Source organism: Crinia signifera, chromosome 4, assembly GCF_055691185.1.
Source record: "Crinia signifera chromosome 4, ASM5569118v1, whole genome shotgun sequence".
Taxonomy (NCBI): domain Eukaryota; kingdom Metazoa; phylum Chordata; class Amphibia; order Anura; family Myobatrachidae; genus Crinia; species Crinia signifera.
The window spans coordinates 325440029-325467848 of record NC_139220.1 but is presented as its reverse complement, the minus strand read 5'-3'; the positions used below and the strand labels follow the sequence as shown (position 1 = coordinate 325467848).

General features: G+C 41.7%; 2 protein-coding genes across 2 annotated transcripts; both read right to left on the bottom strand.

The window, feature by feature from the left end:
- Window positions 1–1565: 1565 nt before the first annotated feature.
- On the bottom strand, window positions 1566–22041 carry LOC146073429 (olfactory receptor 10A7-like). Its single transcript, XM_083180607.1, has 4 exons — window positions 21967–22041; window positions 19803–19913; window positions 7087–7107; window positions 1566–2489 (listed from the first exon to the last, which is right to left on the bottom strand). The coding sequence occupies exons 1-4, from the start codon at window positions 22039–22041 to the stop codon at window positions 1566–1568; spliced, it is 1131 nt and encodes a 376-aa protein (XP_083036733.1).
- Window positions 22042–23934: 1893 nt separating this feature from the next.
- On the bottom strand, window positions 23935–24894 carry LOC146073428 (olfactory receptor 1468-like). Its single transcript, XM_083180605.1, has one exon. It carries the CDS (start codon window positions 24892–24894, stop codon window positions 23935–23937), a length of 960 nt encoding a protein of 319 aa, XP_083036731.1.
- Window positions 24895–27820: the final 2926 nt, after the last annotated feature.

Below are 27820 nucleotides of genomic sequence, written 5' to 3'. Positions count from 1 at the left end.
ATTGTAATTGACCATGTTCCTGCTAATAAAAGAAGGGGGGATAGACATAAACAATTACTACGTCTAGAGGCGAAATGGATATTCACCCTAGACACTGTTAAACCACGTGGACTTAATGACCAGTTAAATTTAAATATTTGTCTGTGATCCAAGCAAATAAAAATCTTCTTTGTGATGTAATAAATTATTGCTGTTTGAGCTAAATGTACTCTGCTTACAAATGCCAGACGCTTAGTTTGCAGGTTAAAGATGATCCCGGCTGGGACATTGAATTTATACTGAGATGCTCTATTTATAAGTGTATTGTAGTTACATATGTTCTCTGTTTTTAAAATTCTTTTGTACTATTGTCACCATGGTTATGGTTATTTATCAATGATGTGTATTACGCAGTTTGTTTATGTGGTTGCTATGGTTACTAGTGCACGGACGGCAGCCCGGAAGGGACGGACGGGAATGCCCGGAAGTCCTCCCGGCGACCTGCTTCCGGACGCTGAGCCAGACCCACACGCTGCATTGGTCTTTTCAGCACATTTAAGGTGAGCACTTGTCTGTGATAATTTGTATTATGTATGCTGCCTGACGAAGGATAATAAAATCCGAAAGCTTGCAAATCTTGGCGTTCCTGTGAATTTCTACAGCTGTTAAACCGATGGGTGCCCCCTGATTGGACTGGTCTATATATATATATATATATATATATATATATATATATATATATATATATATATATATTTTATGTTTTTTTTTGGTGTTTTTGGTGTTTTTTATGTGCTTTCTGTACGTGCAATAGGACTAATGACTGGATTGTAACGAAGCTAATGTGCCTCAATGGGTGAGACCCTAGAAACAGCTGTGTGTATTAAATTGCATTAATTAATAAAGGAGGGTAGCATAAAAAGGGAAGCTTGCGTCTGGTGAGACAGCCCACTGACGAAGTCCATGACGAAACGCGTTTGGGCGTGCCTCACCAGACGCTTACCTGCACATTGATCACTGTACGGGAGAGGGAGAGCTGCTGTGACCTGGAAAAAATCGTGGCAGCCAGCTACAGATCCAGCGCGTTGTGACCAGCTAAAGTTCCCCAGCCCCACATCATTGACGGTGACGTGTGTCGTTTGGAAATTCTGTTTATATCATGTGGTATTTAAGCCCACACTGATGTATTGTGTGGTACGAGTCTTTGTAATTCTTTTTAACTTTTACAAAGTGGCAGATTGCCTTTTAATAAAACGTTATTACACTAAGAAGCGCTTCCTTCTACATTTTTCTGCATATATATATATATATATATATATATATATATACACTCTATATATAGATTCTATAAATATATTTATATTTTAAGGACTTGTTCCGCATGGCTGAAATTGTACTGAAACAGTTTATATACAAAAGGATAATATAATATAATAAATAATAATAATAATAATAATAATAATAACAATATTATTATTATTATTATTATTATTATTATTATTATTATGGAAAAGGAGATCTTTAAAAAAATGAAACTATCATTCACATTTATTGCTTAATCAACAGGTATAAAAATATTATAGGTATTATTTTGTGAAACAATTAGTCACCTTTTTGAAAGCATTCTTAATATCTTTATTTCTCAAACTATATATGATTGGATTTAATAATGGTGTTATGACTGTGTACAGTAATGATCTAATTTTACTCATGTATGTGGATTGTTCTCTGGCTGGAAGAACGTACATTGATATCAGTGTTATATAGAAAGTGGACACCGCGGTGAGGTGGGAGCTACAGGTAGAGAAGGTTTTCTGTCTGCCAGAAGCAGATGGGATCCTTATTATAATCCAAATAATATTAACGTAGGATATAATGATGATTACAAATGGGAAGACAATGACAGGATAACTGGAAATCATGCCAGCTAATTCCACTCTATATGTATCTGAACAAGATAGTTTTAATAGAGGAGAATAATCGCAGAAGAAATGGTCAATGATGTTAGGCCCACAAAAATGCAAAGAACTTACAGAAACTGTGTTCATCAGTGCTACACAAATGCTTAATAACCAACACATTATAACCATTTTTAGACACAGCTGGTGGTTCATTATAGAATTGTAGCACAAAGGGTTACAGATGGCCAAGTATCTGTCGTAAGACATAACTGTCAGCATTAAACACTGTTGACATTCTGAAAATGAGAAGAAACAAAACTGAGTAATACACCCTATAAAAGATATAATACTCACCCCATTGAGGACAACATCAAGCATCTTAGGCACAATGCTTGTTGTCAGTAAGATGTCAGATAGGGACAGCTGTGTGAGGAAGAAGTACATGGGGGACTGGAGAGTCCTGCTGTAGGACACCAACATGATGATCAAGAGGTTTCCACATATTGTCACGCAGTAAACCAAAAGAACTTGGAGAAACAATAAAACGTTTAGGTGGTGTAAAACCTCAAATCCCATGAGAATGAATTCAGTGATGAGACTGGTGTTCACCTAAAAACAAAAAATATATGACAAAAATAATAACGGTCATATTTAATTACTTACGATATTTAAAATTATTCTGTGCTATACAACCTCTTATTTTGTATTTAGAATTTCTACCTAAAGTGTATCATTTTTTCTGCAGATGCAATTGGTGCAATGCTCTTAGTTAAGTGAGGACACCGAAGATGAGCAACATTTATAAAAGTGCTTAAGAAAAAATTAGCTTTGTTCTACATTTGGCTGTGGAATTTACTGTCTGCAGCACTGGTGTTTACACATGTAGAGAAACAACATTCCTCATGGGTGTGGATCAGGTTACAGACAATGTCTAGGTTAAGAGTCTCTGGGTGACATTCTATGGGATGAGATTTTTTCGCACTTTCAAAATCGCCCATTATCGCACTTTTTTAATATCGCATTTTTGCCGCGAATTCGCATATTTAATGAGGTGCGAATTCTGGAATGAAAAGTGCGATTAGGTGCGATAATGTGCGAATTTTAGGCATGAAAATGTGCGAATTTTAGGCATGAAAATGTGCGAATTTAAGGAAATGTGCGATTTTTTGTTCATCAAAAAAAAAAATGGCGTGGGGTCCCCCCCTCCTGAGCATAACCAGCCCCGGGCTCATTGAGCTGGGGCTGGTTCCAAAAATACGGGGGACAAAAAGCATAGGGGTCCCCCGTATTTCTGAAACCAGCCCCGGACTCTTGGACCGGTCCTGGTTCCAAAAATACGGGGGACAAAAAATCTGGGGGTCCCCCGTATTTTGAAACCAGCACCGGGCTCCAACAGCACTCGGTGTCATGCCACAGCCGGGGGACACTTTTTATATAAGGTCCCCCGGCCGAAACATGAGCACCGTGGCTGGTCAGCCTTGGACGGGGTACCTGGAGGAGTGGGGACCCCCCCATAAAGGGGTCCCCCCCCCCAGGCTTCACCCGTCCAGGGCTGAAGCCCGGGGCTGTCACCGGCGTCCGTGGCCAGTGGACGCCGGCCTGATAGTGTTAAATCTTCCATAAATAACATTGCTTGATACAGAAGAACTACAAGTGCCAGCAGACCTCCCCCGCATGCTGGGACTTGGAGAACCACAAGTCCCAGCATGCGGGGCATTAATGGGCCCGCTGGGACTTGTAGTCCACCTGTAAAAAGAATGTTTAAAAAAACACACACACAGAGAAGTAAAACTTTATTGCACACACACACACCTCACTTTTACACCCACATACTCACCGATCCAGGATCCAGCGCTGGTCTCCCTTCTGCTGCAGAGCCGGCTACCCCCGCACTGACAGTGGGGACAACCGGCTCTCTCCGATGCCGCTAACAGCCTCTGTAGCGCTGTCCCAGCGCTACAGAGGCTGAGAGCGTCTTTGGCTTATGCGTCTCCATGGAGACGCATAGCTCAGCCAATCAGGGCTGAGCTATGCGTCTCCATGGAGACGCATCGGCCAATCACGCTCTCAGCCTCTGTAGCGCTCGGACAGCGCGACAGAAGCTGTTAGCTGCATCGGAGGAAGCCGGTTCAGCCCGCTGTCAGTGCGGGCTGTCCGGCTCTGCTGCAGAGAGACCAGCGCTGGATCCTGGATCGGTATGTATAGCGGTGTAAAAGTGAGGTGTGTGTGTGTGCAATAAAGTTTTACTGCTCTGTGTGTGTGTTTTTTTTAACATTCTTTTTACAGGTGGACTACAAGTCCCAGCGGGCCCATTAATGCCCCGCATGCTGGGACTTGTGGTTCTCCAAGTCCCAGCATGCGGGGGAGGTCTGCTGGCACTTGTAGTTCTTCTGTATCAAGCAATGTTATTTATGGAAGATTTAACACTATCAGGCCGGCGTCCACTGGCCACGGACACCGGTGACAGCCCCGGGCTTCAGCCCTGGACGGGTGAAGCCTGGGGGGGGGGACCCCTTTATGGGGGGGTCCCCACTCCTCCAGGTACCCCGTCCAAGGCTGACCAGCCACGGTGCTCATGTTTCGGCCGGGGGACCTTATATAAAAAGTGTCCCCCGGCTGTGGCATGACACCGAGTGCTGTTGGAGCCCGGTGCTGGTTTCAAAATACGGGGGACCCCAGATTTTTTGTCCCCCGTATTTTTGGAACCAGGACCGGTCCAAGAGTCCGGGGCTGGTTTCAGAAATACGGGGGACCCCTATGCTTTTTGTCCCCCGTATTTTTGGAACCAGCCCTGGCTCAATGAGCCCGGGGCTGGTTATGCTCAGGAGGGGGGACCCCACGCAATTTTTTTTGTCAAAAAACACTTTTCCACATTTTTTAACACAGGGCCATGCACAGATCTCTATGATCTGTGCAGGGTTCTGGCCAAATTGCATATCAGAACCTGGTCTGATTTTTTTGAGATTTTTAGACACATTTTTCAAATTCGCATCTCATTAAATATGCGAATTGTATACTTTTCAATGTGAAAACATCTGGATGCGAGTTCTGGCGAAAACTAAAAATCGCACTTCTAAAAAGTGCGATTTCGCGGCAAAACCGCACTTTTTGCCGATTTTCGCATCTCATTAAATATGCGAATTCGGGAAAAAGTGTGAAAACGGCCGATTTTGCGATAAAATTCGCCAAAGTCAGATTATCTCATCCCATAGAATGTCACCCAATAGGTCAACACCATAAGGTCAATGTGGATAAGGTCAACATCGACAAAAGGTCGATGGTGACAAATGGTTGGCACAGGCAAAAGGTTGGCATGGAAAACAAAACACGAAAAGGGTCACCGCAAGTTTTCACATTTTGTGGAGTCAATGTCAACACATGAGCACGTGGACTCCCCAAACATTGTGAAAACTCATGTCAACTATTTCGTGTGTTGAACAATACCCTTTGCTTATGCTAAAATTATGTTAATGTCAACCTGGTACATGTCAACCTTTTATCAATTTGGACCTTATGCATGTTGACCTTTTGTCAATGTCAACCGTTCGGTGTCAAACTATTGACTGCTGACCTTGACATTGTCTTTCAGCCATCCAGATATTTGTCTTCATATTGGCACAAAACTAAACGATTCTATCACTGGAACTTCTTACTGATTAATGTTATTACTAAAGGTGCCCGTACACGGTACAATCTATCTATATATATATATATAAATCTATGTGTGTATGTTCCCTATGGACTCCAAAACTGCTTGATCGATTGGGATGAAATTTTCAGGCAACCTTCAGATTAGCCCAGTGGGTGATCCTGTGAAGTTTGGTAGCAATCGGATCAACAGAAATGTTTTTTTTTTTGTTTTTTTTTTTTGCAATTTTCAAAGTTGTGCTACGGAACCAGATTGACCATCAAAAAAGTGTCACCAAATTTAATAGAGACAACAATCATCTGTGGCAAATTCAAAGGGGAAGACGTACTGATTCCACACATACCGGTGATCTTTAATTATTGCTACCTGTGCGAAGCCGGGGTGGGTCGCTAGTTATTGTATACAATTTGGACTAGATCGCATTGCATACGTTTTGCAATGCAATGAGATGCAATCTAGAAAAACAAGTATGTGCAGCACATACTTTTTGTGCTGTGCGATGTGATGTGCACAGAAGCGTACATCGCTCCTGTGCACATCACATCATGTGATGTAGGGCCATGGTGGGTTCTATTCCCACCATGGCCCTACCTGTGCAGAGTTTGTATAGTCTCCCCTTACTTGCATGGGTTTACTCCGGGTACTCTGGTTTCCTCCCACAATCCATAAATGTACTGGTAGGTCAATTGGCTTCCAACAAAATTAAACTTAGAATGTCTGTGTGCGTGTATACATGTGGTAGGGATTGTAGAATGTAAGCTCCACTGGGGCAGGGACTGATGTGACTGTTCAACTGTACTGTATAAAGCGCTGCACTAAATAAGAAGCTGTAGAACATTTTTTAATAATATATTGAGTTATTTACTGTTCTGCGTACCCTGTGAGTTGGAGCATTTTTGGCTTGTACAAATTCTGTTGTACCCATGAGCAAACCATGTAATGCCCCATAAATGCAATTTATTCCTCCAAACAGCTGATTTTAAAGTACTGCATTCTAGGAGCTTCATTTTTCATTTTTAACACTTACTGACTTCCATTGGAACATTTTAGTCAACTCCATAGTTGCCATTATCTCTGCTGAAATTATGTTACCTTATTTATACATTTCTGCAAAAGAAAAAAAAAAACACAAAATGATAATATCTGCTGAGGTTTTATACACATATATTAATCAAGTTGTGCACTTCATATTTTATATTGTTTAACCCAAAGCTTAATATCATTTTTTAAAATTGTCACACAATAGTCACATTTTCAAATCTAAAGAAACAACATTGTGTTGCTAATTCTATTATACTTGTTTTTTTTTTTTTAACAGAATAGTAGACACCCAACAGAAAAAGTGATCATGTTTTTTTTTTTTTAACAGAATAGTAGTCACCCAACAGAATAAGTTATCATGTAATGCAAAACCAGCACTTGAAGACAAATTTGCTGCCTTCATAAGCAGACAGTAGACAAATTAAGGTGGATTAGAATTACATTTTACAGAATAAAAATAATATGACTTTCTTCATGCAGTCATGTTTGTTGTTGAAAGAAAAAAAGATACCTCACCTTGTATTTCATCATCATACACTGTGTAACAAACACAAAAATTACATTATATTTTCTGTAAAATTAATAAGATTAAAAGAAAAACCCACAAGAATGTCGTCCGAGAAAAAATAAAAAAAATGTGTTGAATAGTCATAAAATTAAACTGAAATGTTGTAAAAAAAAAAAACAACAACAACTCTAAACAAGATAAAATATTTACTTTTGTATGTTATTTAAGACACATTAAAAAAATAAATGAAATGATTGGCTTTTTGATTAAATAACTAGTAAGCCTGCTTGAAGCAAATGCTTTACAAGTTAGTCTGCTACCTTGTGATTGCCTTTAAGTTTGTGCATGTGTGAGAGGGAAAGATGTAGTTTCACTTACAAATGGCAGTGTTTTGGAGACACACAAATGGACGCTAGACATATACTGTATCTATACATGATTGTGAAACAAAATCTGAGCACTGAATCAATCAATCAGTGTACAAAGCTAAAATGTTTTGATCTGATTACTATTGAGACTGATCACAAAAGGATATTGAATTTTCAAAGTGTTCATATATTTTGTTCCTATGAACTATTATAGACAAACAACATATATCTGACAGACATCAAATTTCAGACAGACTTACAGTATTCTGTAGTTGGGTTATAAAAAGAAACATCACACCAAACAAAAATCTGCTTCATATCCAGGGTCATCTACAGGTAATGGTTTGTACACATTTCCTTGCAGCATTACCTTCTGCAATCTGTAACATTGCCATAATGCATTGTCTCAGCACCTTTTTTATACATTAGTCAAGGATCTTACAATAAAAAAAAATGTTGAGAAGTGGAGTCTTTGGAGAGTACTACGAGGTCTATTCCATTTTTATCTTCTAATGAAACCCTTGTGGCAAGTAATGTTTGGTTATCTAAAAACACTTTAGAGGTTATTAATTGACATACAGTAGTTTACAGTTATAAATGTACAGCAATATACATTTATAACATTTATAATTTATATATAAAAATGTCTTGGTTTTTATAATACAAAGGTCCACCATCGGTGCACTAGTCTATTTGATAACAATACCTGACTGGTTGTTATGAGATGTTAAAGGCTTTGACCAGTGGTTTCCAAACTGTGTACTGTGGCACCCTTGGTTGACACAGGACACTTGCATGTCCTTGTTTGGTGGTCAAGATCCAATTCAAAATATTTATGAAACATGTAATAGACAAGGCCAATGCTTGTGACTTTCAGTCATAAAATGTGGACAAACAGAAACGAATTCTGTTCCTCACAACATTAAGTACCGAAGGATGACCTACTGTATAAACACAATTTACTAAATTTTATGGTACTTGTGTAGTTTCACGGCGGCACTTCCCTGCGGATCGCATCATATGCAAATTGTATGCAAATCATATGCAAATCATACGCACATCGTATGCAAATATTGCATGCAGTTTCTATGCAATTTGCATATGGTTTGCATACGATTCGATCCGCGATGCAATTGAGCACACCCCCACTATCCAGGTCAGCCCGAAGTGTAGCGAGCGCAGCGCGCCCTGCGAGGGGACGCGGTACGTGTCATCGCGACCTGTTCATATCCCCACTATGCACATCGGCGTGGAGTTGACTTTATAAAGTGTGGTGAGCTCAGCAAGCCGACGAGCCCGAAGTGTGGTGAGCACAGCGGAAAATAAGCCCGAAGCTTGGCGAATGCAGCGAGTTCGGTGAGGGGACACGGATTACATGACATGTATTCTGCGGCCGCTCGCCACGCTATGGGCTCATTTTCTGGGTACCTTCGCGGGGCTCGCTGCGGACGCCGTGCTTCGGCTCGGTGACTCGCTGCACTCGCCACACTTTATAAAATCAACTCTGACGCTGACGGGGATAGTGGGGTAAGAACAGGTTGGAAGGACATGTACTGGATTCCCTTGCGGGGCTCGCTGCGCTTGCCACACTTCGGGCTGACGTGGATAGTGGGGGGTGCTAAATCGCGTTGCAGATCAAATCATATGCAAATTGTATGCAAATATTGCAGGCGATTTGCTTATGATTTGCATATGATCAGCTGGGAAGTGCCACCGTGAAACTACACAAGTACCAATTTTATATTTTTTCTGAATCTCTTGATAAGAAACTATTGGCTTTAGAGTGAAATTCTGACTCTCTAGGGCACAATGATTCAAAAAAGTTTCAGAACCATTGGCTTAGACATTTCTGGGGAAATTTACTAAAGGAAATGTGTAAAAAATAGGTGTATTTGTATCCAGAAATACACTTATTTTTGACATTTACTATCCCGAAAATACAGCAATTCGTATTCGTATTGATAGCACATCAATACGAATACGAATTGCCGTATTTTTGGGATAGTAAATGTCAAAAATAAGTGTATTTCTGGATACAAATACACCTATTTTTTTACAAATTTTCTTTAGTAAATTTCCCCCTTCATTTCAGCCAGTAAATAACTGCATTCTGTCTAAAAGTAAGGTCAATATGAGGGACATCAAATCCAAGGGCACTTCTAAAAAACAATCCTCCTTGTCCTACATGCTATTTGCTACTTTTGATATCATTCATTTTTATTTCCCATTCAAGCAATGGCCATCAGGTTAAACACTGTTTTGTTTCATTTCCTACTCTACCTGTCCAAAGCTCAGATGGGCTCACAAGGCCTCTGCTTCTGGTCCATTTATGTTTGGACAATATTTGGACGCACCTGTTTTTTTTTTTAATTCACACCTGCAATCAACCCTTTTGATGTCAATGATGCAGGAATTGGGCATTAAGAGCCAAGTTCATAGGGGGCAGTCGGTCCCTCAGCCACTAATCGCCAGTTCCAGGGGCTCCAGAGGGAAGCATTCATGCTGGAGCCTTGGCAGCAGGGTCCTCCAGCGGCCATGTCCTTCCGGTGTCTGCCGGGCATCAGGACAGAAGCATCAGGGATGTTGCTGGGCAACACCCTGAACTTTCGTCTTCTGGATTAATCTGGATAAATCCAGTCCACCTGTTTGCTGACCAGATCCACCTCCTAACCCAGCAATTACAAGATCTCATGCTGTGGGTCGAGTCACAAGAGGTGAGAAGAGTAACTCTGCCTATTTCTGCTCAGGTAAAAGAACCCAAAATGAATTTACCTGATTGGTTATCAGGGGACTCATATCAATTTTTTTAACTTTAAGGAAAGTTGTAAGCTGTATGTTAAGAGTGTGGGATGCAGTTGTGGTAGTTTTCCTCCTGTGAGCTAAGGCTTCACCTCTAACAGCCACGTTTGTGGGGCCGAATTAGGTCCGGCCCGAGGCCATTGCCGCCAGGTTTTATGAGGGACAAGGCTGCTCACAGGAGTTTGGAATACCACAAAGGAGGGATGAAATTGCAGCCACACTCAGACCCCCCAAATGTGGGTATAAAGACCGATGGGTTAAACAGTGCACAAGCTGTAACATGGGAATCAAAACCCCTGAAATACAAAGGATGTAACAATGCACAGATGGAAAATACTGAAACTACCAATGCTATTACTCACATAGGGGAAGCAAATAACCTAACGAAAACAGGAAGCAGAGCCCACTGTGCTGTAAACTGCAACAATGAAGAAGATAATACCAAAAGACAAAAATAGAAGGCAAACTGTAAGGAATGACCCATGACTTGTCTCAGAGCTGATGACTGGCAGACTAAGACAGGAGGGTGCTGCAGCTGATAGGCAGGCACACTGGTCAGGAACCAGGCTGGAACCAGGAACACACTGGACCGGGAGCACCAGAATGCTGGCAGAATGCTAAACAAACGCTATAACTAGCGCCAGAGGGTAAGGCAAGCCAGAATTTATTCAAATGTCCCAGCCTGCAGGCATGTGACATCCGCCACCACCCACAGCCAGCATGCCTGCTGCCAAGGCGGAAAACTGGATGTCCGGGGCATTGCTTTGCAACATCCCCGATGCTTCTGTGCAGAGGACCCAGCAGCACCAGGAAGGAGCTGGCCACCACCAGACTCCTTCCCCGAGACTCATGCGCAACGATCCACACTGGAGCTCAGAGACACAGCAGGTAAGCTGCAGTGGCCATCTCACCGCTTAATAGTACCCCCTCTTTAGGATGGGTCCATCAACCCCCAAGACCTGGCTTTTCTGGAAAATCTCAAAGAATCTCTTCTTTAAAGAAGAAGCATGAAGTCTCTTATCGGGTATCCAAGACCTCTCCTCTGGTCCATACCCCGTCCAATGGAGGAGAAAAAATAATTGATTATGCACAATCTTAGAATCTAAGATCCTATCAACAATTAATTCTGTATGGCCTTGTACAATAACTGGAGCTGGTCTCCGGGACTTAGGTTGTAAAGGCAGTTTGAGCAATGAAAAGTGTTATGAACCTTGAGTGTTTTCGGAAGACGGAGCCAGAATGCCACTGAATTATTCTGCTTCAAAATTCTAAATGGCCCAATAAAGTGGGGACCCAACTTCTGCGAGGGCAGACAAAGCTAATATTCTTCGTGGATAACCATAACCAATCCCCCATCTTAAAGGAACATGGTCTTCTTTGACAGTCAGAAAAACGTCTTGCAGACAAGGCCGTAGAAAGATCCTTACAAACTGTTAAATAGATCTTTCTTTTACCAGACACCCATCTGGATTTACCTGCTCCAGAGAAAACAGAACACAAAAGAGTTAGCTCTGGGATGGTGACCAAGGTTACAGAAAAAATGAGACATTTTAGTAGACGCATGCCATGCATTATTGTAGGCAAATTCGGTAAAAGTCAAATTTTCCATCCAATCATTTTGGCTTTTGGAAACATACTACTGTAACACTGTAAAAATTGCTCATGGGACTGATTAACCCCCTCCGTCTGCCCATTGGACTGAGGATGATACCCAGACGATGGACTTAACTTAATCTCTAAAGCCGAACAGACTGCTTTCCAAAATCTCGCAACAAATAGGAAGTCTCTGTCTGAGACGAGGTCCAGGGGTAGTCCATGGAGACGAAACATATGAGAAATATATAATGCTGCTAACTTCTGGGCCGAAGGAAGGTCAACAAGCAATAAAGTGGGCCATTTTGCTAAAACGGTCTACAACAACCCAAATGGTATCATGACCTGTGGAACGAGGCAGGTCCACAATGACATCCTTCAAAATATGTGTCCATGGTTTCAAAGGAACTATCAAAGGAAGCAGCTGTCCCAAAGGGGAAGTACAAAGAAATTTGTTTCTGGCACAGACTTCACATGACAAAATTAACCTTTCCAGGTCCTTGCTCATAGACGGCAACCATACCACCCGCAACAATAATTTAAGGGTCTTAGAAGTACCCGGATGACCTGCTGTCTTAGAAGTATGAAATAAAAAAAAAATTCTCGCAACCTTGGAGTAACAAATAGCCTCCCTGATGGAGTGGCCTTAGGTGCTAAAGACTGAGCAAGTAGAACCCTATCAAACAACCCCTGTGTAACTCCTACAACAATCTGAGAGAGCAGGATAATGGTCTCCTGACAACAGTTAACCGCCTAGATGTGACGAACCACCACTGGCGGGTCTGTGTAAATATTTAAAAAGAAGATAAATGGTAATCCACAAGGAGTGGACAGCCGTTCGCAGACAAGGATTCCTTTTTGGAGGCACACTTTTAATTTGTTGAGAAAAATGTATAGTGAATGAGTTAAAAATTAACTTTTAATTCCGATTATTCTAAAATAGTGATAACTCTATTGAATGATATGAAGCAAAATTAGCTGTGTAGAGTTAAACAACAATTTACATATTTTGCATATTTTCATGTGAACAAAAAGAGGGCCACTGATATACTTTAATAAATTCGTATCAAAATCAGTGGCAATTGGTGGTGTTATTTTACATAAACATTTAGCATGAATTATGCAAGTTTTAATTTAAATTTTTTTTTTTTTTTTTAACCTATAATAGGTTGGCTGATGTCAGACCCAGGATATGTGATTTATCTGTAAATACTTTTTTATATTTAAATTTAAGAGTATAATATAAAGAGTCACATATAGTATCCCCAGATGGTAATTAGCCGTGTGTTGTAGAAACCATCTCAGTATGGTAACTGGCGCAGGTATCCTTGCAGGGATGGGAAAAGTAATGTACAGTGAGTTAGAGTCTAATCTAGAGTTAGAGTCTAATCTTTCTGCTGCCCACCTTCTTCATAAACATGTTTATGAAGAAGGTGGGCAGCAGAAAGATTAGACTCTAACTCCCTGTACATTACTTTTCCCATCCCTGCAAGGATACCTGCGCCAGTTACCATACTGAGATGGTTTCTACAACACACGGCTAATTACCATCTGGGGATACTATATGTGACTCTTTATATTATACTCTCAAATTTAAATATAAAAAAGTATTTACAGATAAATCACATATCCTGGGTCTGTCATCAGCCAACCTATTATAGGTTCAAAAATTTTTTTTTTTTAAATTAAAACTTGCATAATTCATGCTAAATGTTTATGTAAAATAACACCACCAACTGCCACTGATTTTGATACGAATTTATTAAAGTATATCAGTGGCCCTCTTTTTGTTCACATGAAAATATGCAAAATATGTAAATTGTTGTTTAACTCTACACAACTAATTTTGCTTCATATCATTCAATAGAGTTATCACTATTTTAGAATAATCGGAATTAAAAGTTAATTTTTAACTCATTCACTATACATTTTTCTCAACAAATTAAAAGTGTGCCTCCAAAAAGGAATCCTTGTCTGCGAACGGCTGTCCACTCCTTGTGGATTACCGTTTCTCTTCTTTTTAAGTATACTGGTACTTGATTCCTGGAGGCACCTCCAACGTCATAATTGTTGTATGTCATCAAATATACAATTTCTCTAGTTGGTTTCTCATATACATTTGACCCTCTTTTTGTCCTGTGCATGATACTACCCCTACTTGGGTCTGTGTAAATGCAACCTAACTCCTGTGTCCTCTATGTGCAGTGCAGCTGTTGTATAATTAGACCATTAGCTCTGGGCCTTGTGTCTCAGGCTGCTCACCTGTAGTAAGTCCCCTCATTAAGGGAGCTTGTCAGCATTAGGTATTCTGATTGGGAGTGTTCACTTTATCTTCCATGCTACCTTTCAGCCAGACGCCGGTGATTATCCTAGTGCAGCCTGTCCTAGTCTGTTTCCCTGTCTTGGTGCAGTCTGTCTGAATCTGTTCTCTGGTCATCAGCCATATCCCTCTGCCCTCCTGACCCTGCCTTGGTCCGGTGTTCCTGGTGCTTTCCGTTATGCAAAAGTGCTGGTTTTTCCATGTACAATATTTCTGCTGAGTTTATATGTGTGGAGTTATATGTTCTCTCATATTAGGGGTTTTGCCATCCAGCTCCACACAGGTTATATTGTGTATTTGTAACATCTTCATGCATTGTTGCATTTATGCCATTAGCCAGGACATACTGTGTTGAAATCCAGCTGTTTTTTTGTAGTTACAAGTGTGGGTGTGAGGAATTACTTATTTGCATAACATCTTCTTGCATTGTTGCATTCCTGGGAGTTCAGTGGAGGATTGCTCCCATATTCTTCCACTCAACTCCCTGGTGTTTTTAACCTATGTAGGGATTATTTATTATAAAATTGTATGTTGGTCTGCTGGAGGATCTCTTCCCGTGGAGGACAGTTGTGCCACATTTTGTTTTGTTTCCCATTTCTACGAGTTTTAGTTAGTTTCCCTCTTGGCCACTCTTGGCCACTCGGGAGGTGTTGGGCACCTTGTTTCCTTGCAAAGTCCTGGTGGCACCGGGGTTGGGATTAATCTAATTTACCCCTTAGAACGTGGCTATTATAGGAGAAGACATAGCTCTGCAGGTGCCTATAACTTCTGGAGGGATTAGGGTTGAGATCGTGTCCTAACTTTAGCTGAAAAACTCAAGGACAGTGCATCAATCTTGATGTTTCTAGAATCTGGCTGAAAGGTGATAAAGTTAAATTGAGCAAAAAACAAAGCCCACCTGGCCTGCCTGGCATTAAGTCTCTTGCAATTGTTGGAATTTATTTTGCTCTTTGTACAAACCTTTCATTGCACATAATGCCCATAAGTCATTTTTCTTTTGACACCATTAAGGAAAGGTAAATAACTAATAATACTTTTGCCTTCCAATATTAACTTTAGCTCTATAACTGACAGCATGCTCGCCAAACTACTCTTTTACATACATGTCATGAAATTTTATTTCAAAATCTACTCATTCTACACTACTCCTACAACTATCCCCTCTGTGATCATTTCTGATTCCCTTATTCACTCCCCTCTTCTTAACACTCATGAGCTTTTTACTTACTTCTCTACATGCACTTTAACATCCAAAACTTGTCACTACACCAAATATTCACAAACCTCCACTAACATTTATTTAGCTCTACTGCTTTTATTAGCTGATGGTATATCCACAAATCCAGGCCCTAATTACCTGCCACACTCACATTCAGCTGAGTCAAAGCAATATAGAAATCTAGCCAACCTCCTAAATGTCACATGTATCCCATCACCCTCCAAGTCACTATAATGTGCCTTACTAAATGCACGCTCTAACATCAGTCCACCAACTTTTAATCTCTGCCAACTTCAACCTGCTGGCTATTACAGAGACTTGGCTCACGCAATCAGACACCACTTTCACTGCAGCACTATCACATGGTGGTTTCCACTTCACACACACCTCCAGCCCTGGTAATAATAAAGGATGTGGGGTAGGTATATTACTGTCTCAGTTGAGCACATACACAATCCTACCACTGGTTCCATCACTCACATTCACATTATTTGAAGTTCACTCTATCAGGGTTTTCACGCCTTTCTCTCTGCATGTCGCAGCTATCTATCGCCAACCTGGGCTTCCCAAACAACAATTTCTGGAAGATTTATCTGCCTAGCTCCCACACTTCTTACATTCTGACATCTCCACCATCATCTTGGGTGATTTCAATATCGCTATTGACAGCCCACTTTCTCCTCATGCCTCTAAACTCCTCTCTCTAACCACCTCTCTCAGCCTCACCCAATAGTCTGCCTCCTCTACTCACAAGGAGGGCCACTGCCTTGATCTTGTATTCACTAGGCTTTGCTCTGTTTCTGAATTCACCAACGGCCCATTCCCTCTCTCGGATCACAACCTCATCACCTTCTTAAACTCCTCCATTTCTTCAAACTCTATAATACCTAAATCATGCAAGCTTCTTCTAACCCACAGAAATACCAATGCTATTAATTTTCTACAACTTCTTACCTCTCTGCAACAACTGCTCTCACCCATTTCTACACTTGCCTGTCCTGAGACAGCTGTAAACCACATGAACCAGACTCTACAAACTTCCCTTGATGAAGCTGCTCCAGCTACTCCTCACAATCCATGTGGGCATAGATGCCAACCGTGGCACTCTAAATTAAAAAGAAACATGCAAAAACGATCTCAAAATCCAAGTGATGTCACATTTAAGACTACCTACCACTCCTATCGTAATGCTCTGGACACTGCTAAACAAACTTATTTTCAATCTCTCATCTTTTCACATGCCACTAACCCCAAGTGACTTTTTAATAAATTTAAATAACTTCTTTACCCTCCTTCACCCTCCCCCACCTGCCAATATCAGTGCGCAAGAGCTTGCTTACTTTTTCAAGGAAAAGATTGCTAAAATCCAAGATGAAATGGCTTGCTCTTCTTCAGCCAGTGACTTTCTTACTTCCTTTCCTGAGCCCTTTGCCACTTTCTCCTCATTTGACCCCACAAGTGAGGATGAAGTATCCACACTCTTCTCATCTTCCTATTCCATTAACTCTCCTCTTGATCCTATACCCTTACAAGTCAGTAAAGCTCTGTCTCCTGTGCTTATCCCAAGCTTAACTAAAATCTGTAACCTCTCTCTACTGGTATATTTTCTTCTCTGTTCAAGCTTATTACTCCCATTCTAAAAAAACACAATTCTGATCCAAACTGTCTCTCTAACTACCGTCCTATCTATCAGCTCCATTGCCTCTCCAAGCAACTTGAGAGACTTGCCTACACTCGCATCACACACTATCCTAACTCCTTCAACTTATTGGACCCACTTCAGTCAGGCTTTCGCTCTAAACACTCCACAGAGACAGCACTGACTAAAGTAGTCAATAATCTGGCCACTGCTAAATCTAAAGGCCATTTCTCACTTTGTATTCTTCTAAATCTCTCAGCTGCCTTTTATACTGTCGACCACTCTCTTCTCATACAAACACTACAATCCCTAGGTCTTCAGAACATAGCCCTTTCTTGGTTCTCTTCCTACCTATCTAATTGCTCTTTCAGTGTTCGCTTCTCTGATTCTACCTCCTCCTCATTACCTCCTCCTCACTACCTCTGTCCATTGGAGTACCACAAGGCTCAGTCTTAGGTCCTCTGCTTTTCTCAATCTATACCTCCTCACTTGGGAAACTAATTAACTCTTTTGGATTTCAGTATCATCTGTACGCTGATGATAATCAAATCTATCTATTCCCCCCCCCCCGAAATTGTCACCATCAGTATTGCTCCGTGTCTCTGAAAGTCTTTCTGCCATTTCATCTTGGATTTTCTCTCGCCACCTCAAACTCAACATTTCGAAAATAGAATTATTTATATTCCCACCAGCCAAGAGTAGTTGCCAACCTGATATCTCTATCACTGTTGAGAACACAACAATTAATCCTACTCCACAAGTTCGCTGCCTAGGGGTCATCCTCGACTCTGAACTGTCCTTCATTCCTCACATTCAATCTGTCTCTAAAACATGTTACATGCATCTAAAAAAACATATTCAAAATGTGTCCATACCTTACACAAGACACTGCAAAAACTCTAATCCATGCACTCATTATATCACGCGTTGACTATTGCAATAGCCTCCTTACCGGTTTTTCCTAAGAAAAGATTCTCACCACTCAGAGTGCTTAAAATACAATATTTTCTCAGGATAATTTTCTAAGGGTATAATGTGAATAATGTGAGGAGTAATGTACATAAGGTAAAGTGGTACTACTGTGTGATGTAACGTGAATAAGGGACACCATCGCATGATATAATGTGAATAAAGTTGCACTACTGTGTGGCATAATTTGAATTGGGGGTACTATTATGTGGCCATGCCCCTTCCCAGCAAGAACACACACCTGTTTGGGCTGCACATCGAATGTGTGCACTGTTTCTATTTAAAATATTGCGGGTAGGAGCATCAAAATGATGACTGCTATGATGAGGATTGATGGTGCTGGGACCAACTCTCTTTGCCTCTGAACCAGAAGAAAGTGGACGAGAGTTGGTCTGATTATCTCCCTGTTTCAAGGAGAACTCAGACATGGGCATTTGGCCTTGGAGCAGATAGTCCGGACCTCAGGTCAGTGGACTCCTGACCAAAATACTAAATGAAGGGGGGGCTGTAGATGTGGCATATCTAGACTTTAGTAAGGCATTTGACACTGTCCCACATCGCAGGCTGCTAAATAAACTTAAAGGTTCAGGATTTAATTATAAAACAATTAAATGGATTAGAACCTGGTTTCAGGATAGGAAACAGACAGTTGTAGTAAATGGAGTGCATTCTATGGAGGGAAATGTTACCAGTGCCCCAGGGATCTGTATTTGGACCAGTGCTCTTTAATATCTATGTTAGTGACATTGCAAATGGTATTGAAGGAAAAGTATGCCTTTTTGCAGATGACCCAAAGATATGCAACAGAGTAGACACACCAGGAGAGGTAAATCAAATGACTGATGATTTACGTGTAAGTAAACTTGAGAATTGTTCAAGAGCATGGCAACTACAGTTTAATGCTAGAAAATAAAAAATTATGCACTTGGGACTCAATAACCCAAAGGCTCAATATAGTATCAAGGGTACTATAATGGAAACTACTGAGGAGGAAAGAGATCTAGGAGTCACTATTTCAAGTGACTTAAAGGCAGGAAAGCTATGTAGCAAAGCAATGAGGAAGGCTAGTCAGATGCTTGGTTGCATAGGGAGAGGAATCAGTAGCAGAAAAAAAGATGTAATAATGCCACTTTATAGGTCATCTGGAATACTGTGTCCAGTTCTGGAGACCATATCTTCAGAAGGATATAAATACATTGGATAGTGTACAAAGAAGGGCAACTAAAATGGTGCATGGCCTACATCACAAAACTTACCTGGACAGACTAAAAGATCTTAATATGTATAGTTTGGAGCAGAGAAGGGGGGGACATGATAGAAATCTTCAAATATATCAAGGGTTTTAACATAGTACAGGAGGGAAATTTCAATCTTCAAAAGAAAAGAAGTAATAGAACACGAGGACATGCACTGAAACTGGAGGGAGGTTGGTTCAGGGGAAATGTTAGAAAAAATTACTTCACAGAAAGGGTAGTGGATAAGTGGAATAGACTCCCATCAGAGGTGGTAGAGGCTAAGACAGTAGAACAATTTAAACATGCTTGGGATAAGCATATGAATATCCTTACAAAGAAATAAGGATTAAAAAGGGTTGAGATTACCTGAAGGGTAAAAAAAGGGGCAGACTAGATGGACCAAATGGTTCTTATCTGCGGTCAAATTCTATGTTTCTATGTTTCTATGACATAAAGTGAAAATAAAGCTTACAGCTTTCCCTAAAATTAAAAAAATTGCCTCCGGTCTCCTGAGAAGAGATTGGGCAGATTCATTTTAGGTTCCTTAACCTGGGAAGTCATAACTGGAGCAACTCTCCTCACCTCCTTCTGTGACTCAACCCACAACATGAGATCTTGAAGTTGCTGGGTGAGGAGGTGAACCTGGTCAGCAAACAGGTGGGCCGGATTCTCAGCACTGGGATCCACAATGAGCTCCAAAAGGGAGTGTGTTCATGACCGGATATAATGTTAAGGAGACCAGAGTGTGGGAACCCAGTTGCGGTCATTCAAAGGTCCTGTTTGGCTCCTGCGAGTTAAGGCTTCACCTCTAACACCCACATTTGTGGGGTTGAATTAGGTCCAACCCCAGTGTAGTGCCGCCAGGTCTTATGAGGGACAAGGCTGCTCTCAGGAGTTTGGAATACCACAAAGGAAGGATGATATTGCAGCCACACTCAGAACCTCAGACTTGGGTATAAAGACCAACAGGTGCAACAATGCACAAGTGTAAGGGCCAGCAGAGGCGGAAACCCGCCTGCCCTCTAACACTGTTGCCCTGGACCGGTGTCAGAGTACATGTGCAGGGCTAGTCTTCACCTGTAACCACCCGACTGTAAGGGCAAAGAGGAACAACTAACTAATCCCAATATGGAAAGGCCGTAACCACCCTGAGGAGGCCCTGGTGGGCGAACCCACCAAAGGTTCTACTGTGTATCTGGGTAACAACAAGTGGCAGTAATACACAGTGGATATGTTTTACCCGGTGAGAATGCAACAAGTCACAGAGGTGGTATATGAATAAACGTGAATGCAACAATGCACAGAGGTGGTATATGAATAAATGCAAATGCAATAATGCACAGAGGTGGAGTATAAATAAATGCTAATGCAACAATGCACAGAGGTGGAGTATAAATAAATGCTAATGCAACAATGCACATAAGGTGGTAAGTAACACAATAAGCAGTATAGGGAGAACCCCTGAATTAACTGGGAGATGACAGGACCACAGAAGCAATCTCCAGCTGCAGCTCAGGCACATGAACCGACAGGCAGAGCGCTCTGAATGGAAGCCAGTAACACATCACTAAGACACAGGCAAGGCAGGGTCCAGGGACACTATAACCGTGCTATGGTGAGAAAGAATGCACCTTAAATATCCGTCACCCCGCCTGCAGGTGTGGGTGACATCAGAAACCGGCTTTCTGTGCTCTGGAAGCTCAGGGCGTTGCCTAGCAACATCTGCCCTGCATTTCAGTGATGGACGGAAGTTTGGGGCGTTGCCTAGCAACGTCCCGACACTTCCGCCCAGCGCTGACTGGAGATGGCAGGAGGCGCCGCTGTCCCTACTCCTGCAGCACAGGAGCTGCCAGGTAAGCAGGGAGACAAGCTATAACCTGGGAATCAAAACCCCTGAAATACAAAGGATGCATAATGCACAGATGGAAAATACAGAAACTACCAATGCTGTTACCCGCACAGGGGAAGTAAATAACCTAACCCCAACAGGAAGCAGAGCCCACTGTGCTGGGTACTGCAACAATGCAGAAGATAATGCCAGAAGACAAAAATATAAGGCAAACTGCAGGGAATGACCCCTGACTTTTAAACACTGGCCAATTTTTGAGCTGAAAGCCGCTCAAAATACCAACTTTGAGCTGCTTTCAGCTCAAAGCCGCCCAGTATGTTTGGCGCTGGGAAAGCCGCTCATCTGCTGGTTTTACCAGCAGATGAGCGGCTTTGAGGACGGCTTTGCATAGCGATGCACTATGCAAAGCCGCCCACCCCCTTCTGACGGCACCAGGCAGGTTGAAAGCCACTCAGTGCCTATGCACTGAGCGGCTTTCCCCCCAGTAATGATAGCGATCATCGCTGTCTATACACGCTGGGCATAATCGCCCAGTGTGTATAGACCTTTACAGTATCTGGGTGCTATTGAACGACAGACTAATACAAGAAGATGCTGCAGCTGACAGGAACCAGGCTGGTACCAGGAACATGCTGGACAGGGAGCATCAGGACATTGCTTTATTCAAATGCACCACTATGCAGGCATGTGACATCAGGTGCCACCCGCAGCCCGTGTGCCCTGCTGCCGAGGAGGAAAAACGGAAGTTCGGTGCATTCCCTAGCAATGTCCTTGACACTTCCTTGCAGAGGACCCAGCCTCCTTCCTTGAGACTCTGGCGCAATGATCTGGAGCTTGGGGACACAGCAGGTAAGCCACAGTGGCCATCTCGCTGCTTGACACTGTATTTCTGCTTACATCTTCTCTCTTCAGGCTCAGAGAGAGTTGGTTGGATAATCTCACTTCTTCATGGGGATCCTCAGATATAGGCATTTGGCCTGAAAGCGGATAGTCCAGACCTTAGGTCTGTTGACTCGTTTTCTAAAGCCATGGGTATATTGTATGAAGATCCTGATAAGGCTGCCTCAGCTGAGGCGCATCTAAGGGCTCTGAAGCAGAGTCACCGTACTGCAGAGTCAAATTGCTCCATATTTTACATCCTAACACTACTAACCTGCATGCTTTCCAATAAGGAAATCTATAAGGACTATTAACACTACTGCAAGGCATTTGAATAATATATGAAAAAATAAATAAGATAACTGGGTTATCTTAGTGGAGGCGCAGAAGATTGGGCTGTGTGGTCAAGCGGCAGTACAAAAAATGGGGGTGTCACCCCCCAATATAGACAATGCGTTTTGCTCCTATAGGGAGCTTTATCAAGGTGTCAAAAGCTCCCTATAGGAGCAAAACACGTTGGTGAATCACCTGGGGCTGACTGACTGGATCTACCTTTTCACTTCTGCTATAAAACCGTTTAGCCTCTGAAGACATTTCGGTTTGTTGGACTCAAACTCCTCCTGGGATCTACAAACACCCAGAGATACCCCTAACTGTACCATCTATTGGGCTAGAAAATCTGCAGGAGACCTTGCACCCTCCACAGGGTTATTCGGAGCCACCAAAACCACCAAATAACAGTGAGGTGTTACCCTAAACGGAAAAGGACTACTACCCAACCAGCTGGCCCAAAAATACGGTACCGTATGGACTATCAAACCAGTCGAGTCACCCCCTGATATCCTTCCTTTTCTCCCTCCCCCCCTCATTTTTAAAAAATCCAAAATCTTTTTAAATCATTAACCTAATTTTTATTGTACAGTGTATGCTATAAATTGTATATTAAACACTCTTAATATTGATATGAGCACCATGTTATAATTTGTTTATTAGCGCAGTCACCTCCATGTCTTCTTTCATTTGAATAACATAACCTAGCTGCAAACTGTTAAATTTGATTGATATGTTATGCTATATATCTGTGTATAATATATTTTTTTATGCTACCTATTTTTTATTTTTCCTTTTAATTCTTCACTGGCCAGTGATATGTTTATAGGTAATAAATCTTATTATATATTAGTAGTCCCCGGCGCAGTTTTTATATGTCGTTTGTCTTTTTCTGCTACTACTTTTTCTGCTACTAATAAAGGATTGAGCATTCCTTTTAAAAAAACGACGCAGGGGACTATCTCACCTGCTGTAAAAAGGGGAATTAATTATTTTTAGATAGCACTAGTATTTCTTTGTATTATAAACCGAGGTTGAACTGGATGGATACAAGTCTTTATTCAGCCTTACCTACTATGTGACTATGTAACTATGTGTATGGTCCGGCGATGAGTGGTGAGCGCTGCTGCGCGCTCCCGCATCCTTGCCGGGAAAGCCGCTCATCTGCTAGTTATACCAGCAGATGAGCGGCTTTTAGGATGGATTTGCATAGCGCAAATATATAAGCCTTTGTCCGCGCCGGGCAGGGGGAAAGCCGCTCAGTGTGTATGCACTGAGCGTCTTTCCCCGTATCGATGATTGTCATCATCACTGTCCATACACGCTGGGCCTAGTCGCCCAGTGTGTATGGACCGTTAAACTTTAAACAGTAGCCTTTGTTCTTTTATTTGTATTTTTCTTGTCTATCTCGTATGTTTCTGCTTTTTGTATAGTCTGTTTGCACCAACTTCCAAGAACTGTGGTGAACTATAATTTGTTAACAAAAATATACAAAAATAATAATAATAATAATAATAATAATAATAATAATAATAATAATAATAATATTAGTGTTGATGATGATATACATCATTATCATAATCATAAGAAAACTATTTTAGCCAATACAATTTAAAAAAAAGTTATTTTTAGAAATAATTTCCAAGAATGAATTCATCACAGCTCTTTTTTTGCCTTTGACTGACAGTTTCGGAAGTCACCAATTATGTTATAAGCTGCTTTCTTTAACTCTTTATTTCTTAGGCTGTATATAATTGGATTCATCAATGGGGTGACCACAGTATACAGCAGGGATAGCACTTGGCTGATGTTCCAGGAATATCTTCTGTCTGGAACCAAATAAACACAAACCAGTGTTCCATAATACATAGACACAACGGCGAGGTGGGAACTGCAGGTTGAGAAAGCTTTGTGTCTCCCAGTATTCGATGGGATCTGTAAAATGGCAGCTATTATATAAACGTATGATAGAATGATAATCAGGAATGGTACGACAACCAAAAGAGCACTCAAACAGGTCACCTCTAACTCAACTAAGCTGGTATCTGAGCAAGAAAGTTCTAGAAGAGGAGCAAGGTCACAGAAGAAGTGGTCAATGACATCTGGTCCACAGAAGTGTAATTTGGTTATTGTTAGAGTGTGGATCAATACGACGGAAAAACTCAGAATCCAGGTTACAATAACCATTTTCAGGCAAGTTTGTGTGTTCATTAGAGACACATAGTGCAGGGGTTTGCAGATGGCTAGGTATCTGTCATAACTCATAACCGTCAGAAGAAGACACTCCGAGGTTTCCGAGACATCGAAGAAGTAAAACTGAGCGATACAGTCAGTAAACGACATTCTGTTGGGTTTTGCCATAGTAGCATGAAGCATGTTAGGAAGAATATCTGTGGCCAGTAAGATGTCTGATACAGAGAGGTGCGTGAGGAAGAAGTACATAGGAGTGTGGAGGGTCCTGCTGTGTGCCACCAGAGTGATGATCAGGAGGTTCCCACAAATGGTCATACAGTAAAAGGTAAAAAGAATGAAGAAGACTAAAAATGTTAAACTTTGAGGGGTCTGTAGTCCCAAAAGATAGATTGTGGTAATAGTGGTCACATTGGCTTGATACATCCTCTGGAAACAGAAGAGGAACAATGACTTACTACACCTTTCATGTGAAGGCACCATAACAAATGCATAATCAACCAAAAATGCTTACAGTATAAATAGATACACTGGTCTTGAGTTGCTTTAAGGAGGGTTTCAGCTGGTAATAGTCTTGTTTGTGGTGTTCCGAATTCTGAATTGGTCCCATTTCATACAAATATAGATAGCAAAAACACCCACTAGTGTAATACTGCTGAGAGGGTAAACACCCCATAAGTGTCTATAACAGAAATAATAGGAATACAGATGGGGCAGGTCCCATCTTGGCTACCTATGGCGAGAGTTCCACCAGCTGGCCATGGCTGGCCACGGCGCCCACCATCGCAATACATTTTAAATGCTTGGCGATTCGCCGTGGTGTCTCCTGATGAGTGCAATACCAGTAATCATCCACCAGATGTCACTTTTGAAAACCTCTTTGCGCATGTGTAAAATTTGTGCTGCAGCGCGTGCATGAAGCGCAGGAACTACAGTAAATAATTTATTGTCCCTGGCAAGCCTAGTCAGCGGCTCTCTCACACCACTGGCACGAGCATGATCCCGTCTCTTTGGAGGAGAGGATCATGCTGACGCGGGCAGAGAGGCGCTACATTTGTTTGACATGAAGGAGCGTCTCTGATGGACGCTCTTGCGACCCAGTTGCACAGACGTTCCAGTAATGAGACGCTTTGCGTCTGAGTTGTTATTACGGCAGAGTACTACAGTAAAGTGCTTTACTACTATTGTGTGGTGTCCACCAAGCTGTACTGTTCTATAGATAGTGTACACACTAATAAATAAAATTACATTGAATTGCGTACAGAATCATCACATTAAATTATACTATACTGTATTGTACGTCTCATTGGTTTTGTTGAAAGGTGCTGGCCTTTGGCTAGTACAGTATTGTAGTTTTAACACACATAAAAAATTACGGTTACCAATAAGGCTTTCTTGGCGTCTAAATTTGCATGGGCGCTTGAGCGTCTGCACGGGTACTATACTGGAACTATACTGGAGCGGCACGGACGCTAATGCATCTCAGTATATGTTCTAACGGTGGCCACATTTTGGTGTTATGACATTCACAGTAAGTTACTGATTCGTATAGGAATCATTTTACTTTTACACACAGTACTGTTACAGTCATGTACAGTATACAGTGGTACTGTAGATTTAGTAAGCTTGTTGAAGTGATACAATGTCTGTTTTTTATCAGTGGTCAATCAGCTGTTACTGTGTACTGTAGTACAGTACATTACTGTGCTGTACAGTACCTGTCATTTTTTCAAGCCAAGCATGTACAGTACAGTAAATTCACAGTTACTGTAGGAGCTGATTGGCCAGTGATAAACTACTCACTACTCACTGGCAGGCGCGCAGAATGCAACGCTTGTTCCGCACAGGACGCACGTGATCAGGGCGCCATTTTTATTGTCTTTCAAGATAACAGAGATGGCTGCACCACGCAGAGCTAGGCCCTTCAGGCGTGGAGAGCTCCTGGTCCTGGTGGCTTGGCGGGACAGGCCCCTGGTGTCCAACCGAGAGGTTGTGGAGGCCTACCAGGAGGCTAGCCAAGCCATCAGGGTGCGCTTCCGCAGAGAGAGACCAGTGAGGGTCCTCCAGCGCCGATGGAGCGACCTGGTCCGTCGGGAACCCCAACTGCTGGACTCCCTAAGGGAATGTAAGTACTGTACAGTATTGGGTGCTGTATTTTCTACTTGTTGCCATGGGGGATTTCCTATTTGTTTTTAATGTGCTGATTACTGTACAGCATACGTGCCTACTTTTGAAAATGAGTTTCAGGGAGATTATAGTTGGTAGTAGAATTTTGCACAGGTTGAGAGGGCATGTCATGCTCCACCCAAAGGGCCCGTCTAGTTCCATACTGTATATGGAGATATTGTGAAAAGAGATTGTGAACATGGCACCTACAGTAGAAGCGTGGGTGTGTACTGAGAGGAATCTTTTAAAATAGTCATTTTATAATGTACAGTATATTATATCCAAATGTAGATGAGCCCCAAAGCAGTGAGAAAGAGCTACAGTACTATACAGTACGTGGTAAAGTGCAGGGAAATGGCGCTGATGATTCAATGTAAATGTACAGTACAGTATCTTTCTCTCATTCCTTTTTTCCCCCAAAACATTTAACAATGTAATCTGGGTTAGGTGAAATGAGGGCGATTGCTAGACTAATGAGGGAGATTGCTGCTACAGTATTTCAGGGAGTCTCTTGAAGAATGCAGGAGGGTAGGCAACTATGCTGTACAGTACATGCTTGTTGCCATGGGTGATTTCCTACAGCATTTGTTTTGTAGTGTCCAAGTCTAATTCCAAGTTCACCGATTATGGCCGGTTAATATCATATGCAATATACTGTACATACTTATTTCTCCTCTATTTTCTTATGTAATGTAAAGACATTGTAGGCTATTTTTTAAACATCTTATATAAAATACATTGAAAACACAATGTTTATTACAGACATTGGGCCAAATGTAAAAGCCCCAATTCATCGGGCCTTCAGGATGCTGGCTGAACTTTTTTTTTAAATGGGCAATCACTTACAAGGTAAAAATATGCCTTGTAAGTGATTGCCCCTTTAAAAAAACATCCAAGTTGTCTGATATCCCAAACTGCCGCCAAACTCAGGCGACATTACTCTTAGACCAGTGTGTTTGTTTTTATTTAAATTTTTCAAATCTAGCTCTCTATCCATCACACACTTAACCATTCTGCCAGAATGTACGGGACACTCTCAAATCTCAGAAGGTTCTGCTGGATGCTAGGAAATATAGGAAAGGCTACCACCTGCCACTCACTGCAGTTGAACCAGTTGAAAAGAGAGGGACTGATAGGCAGCGCTTGGGGAGCAAAAGTGTCAGATGAATGCATACTTGTTGGCTCA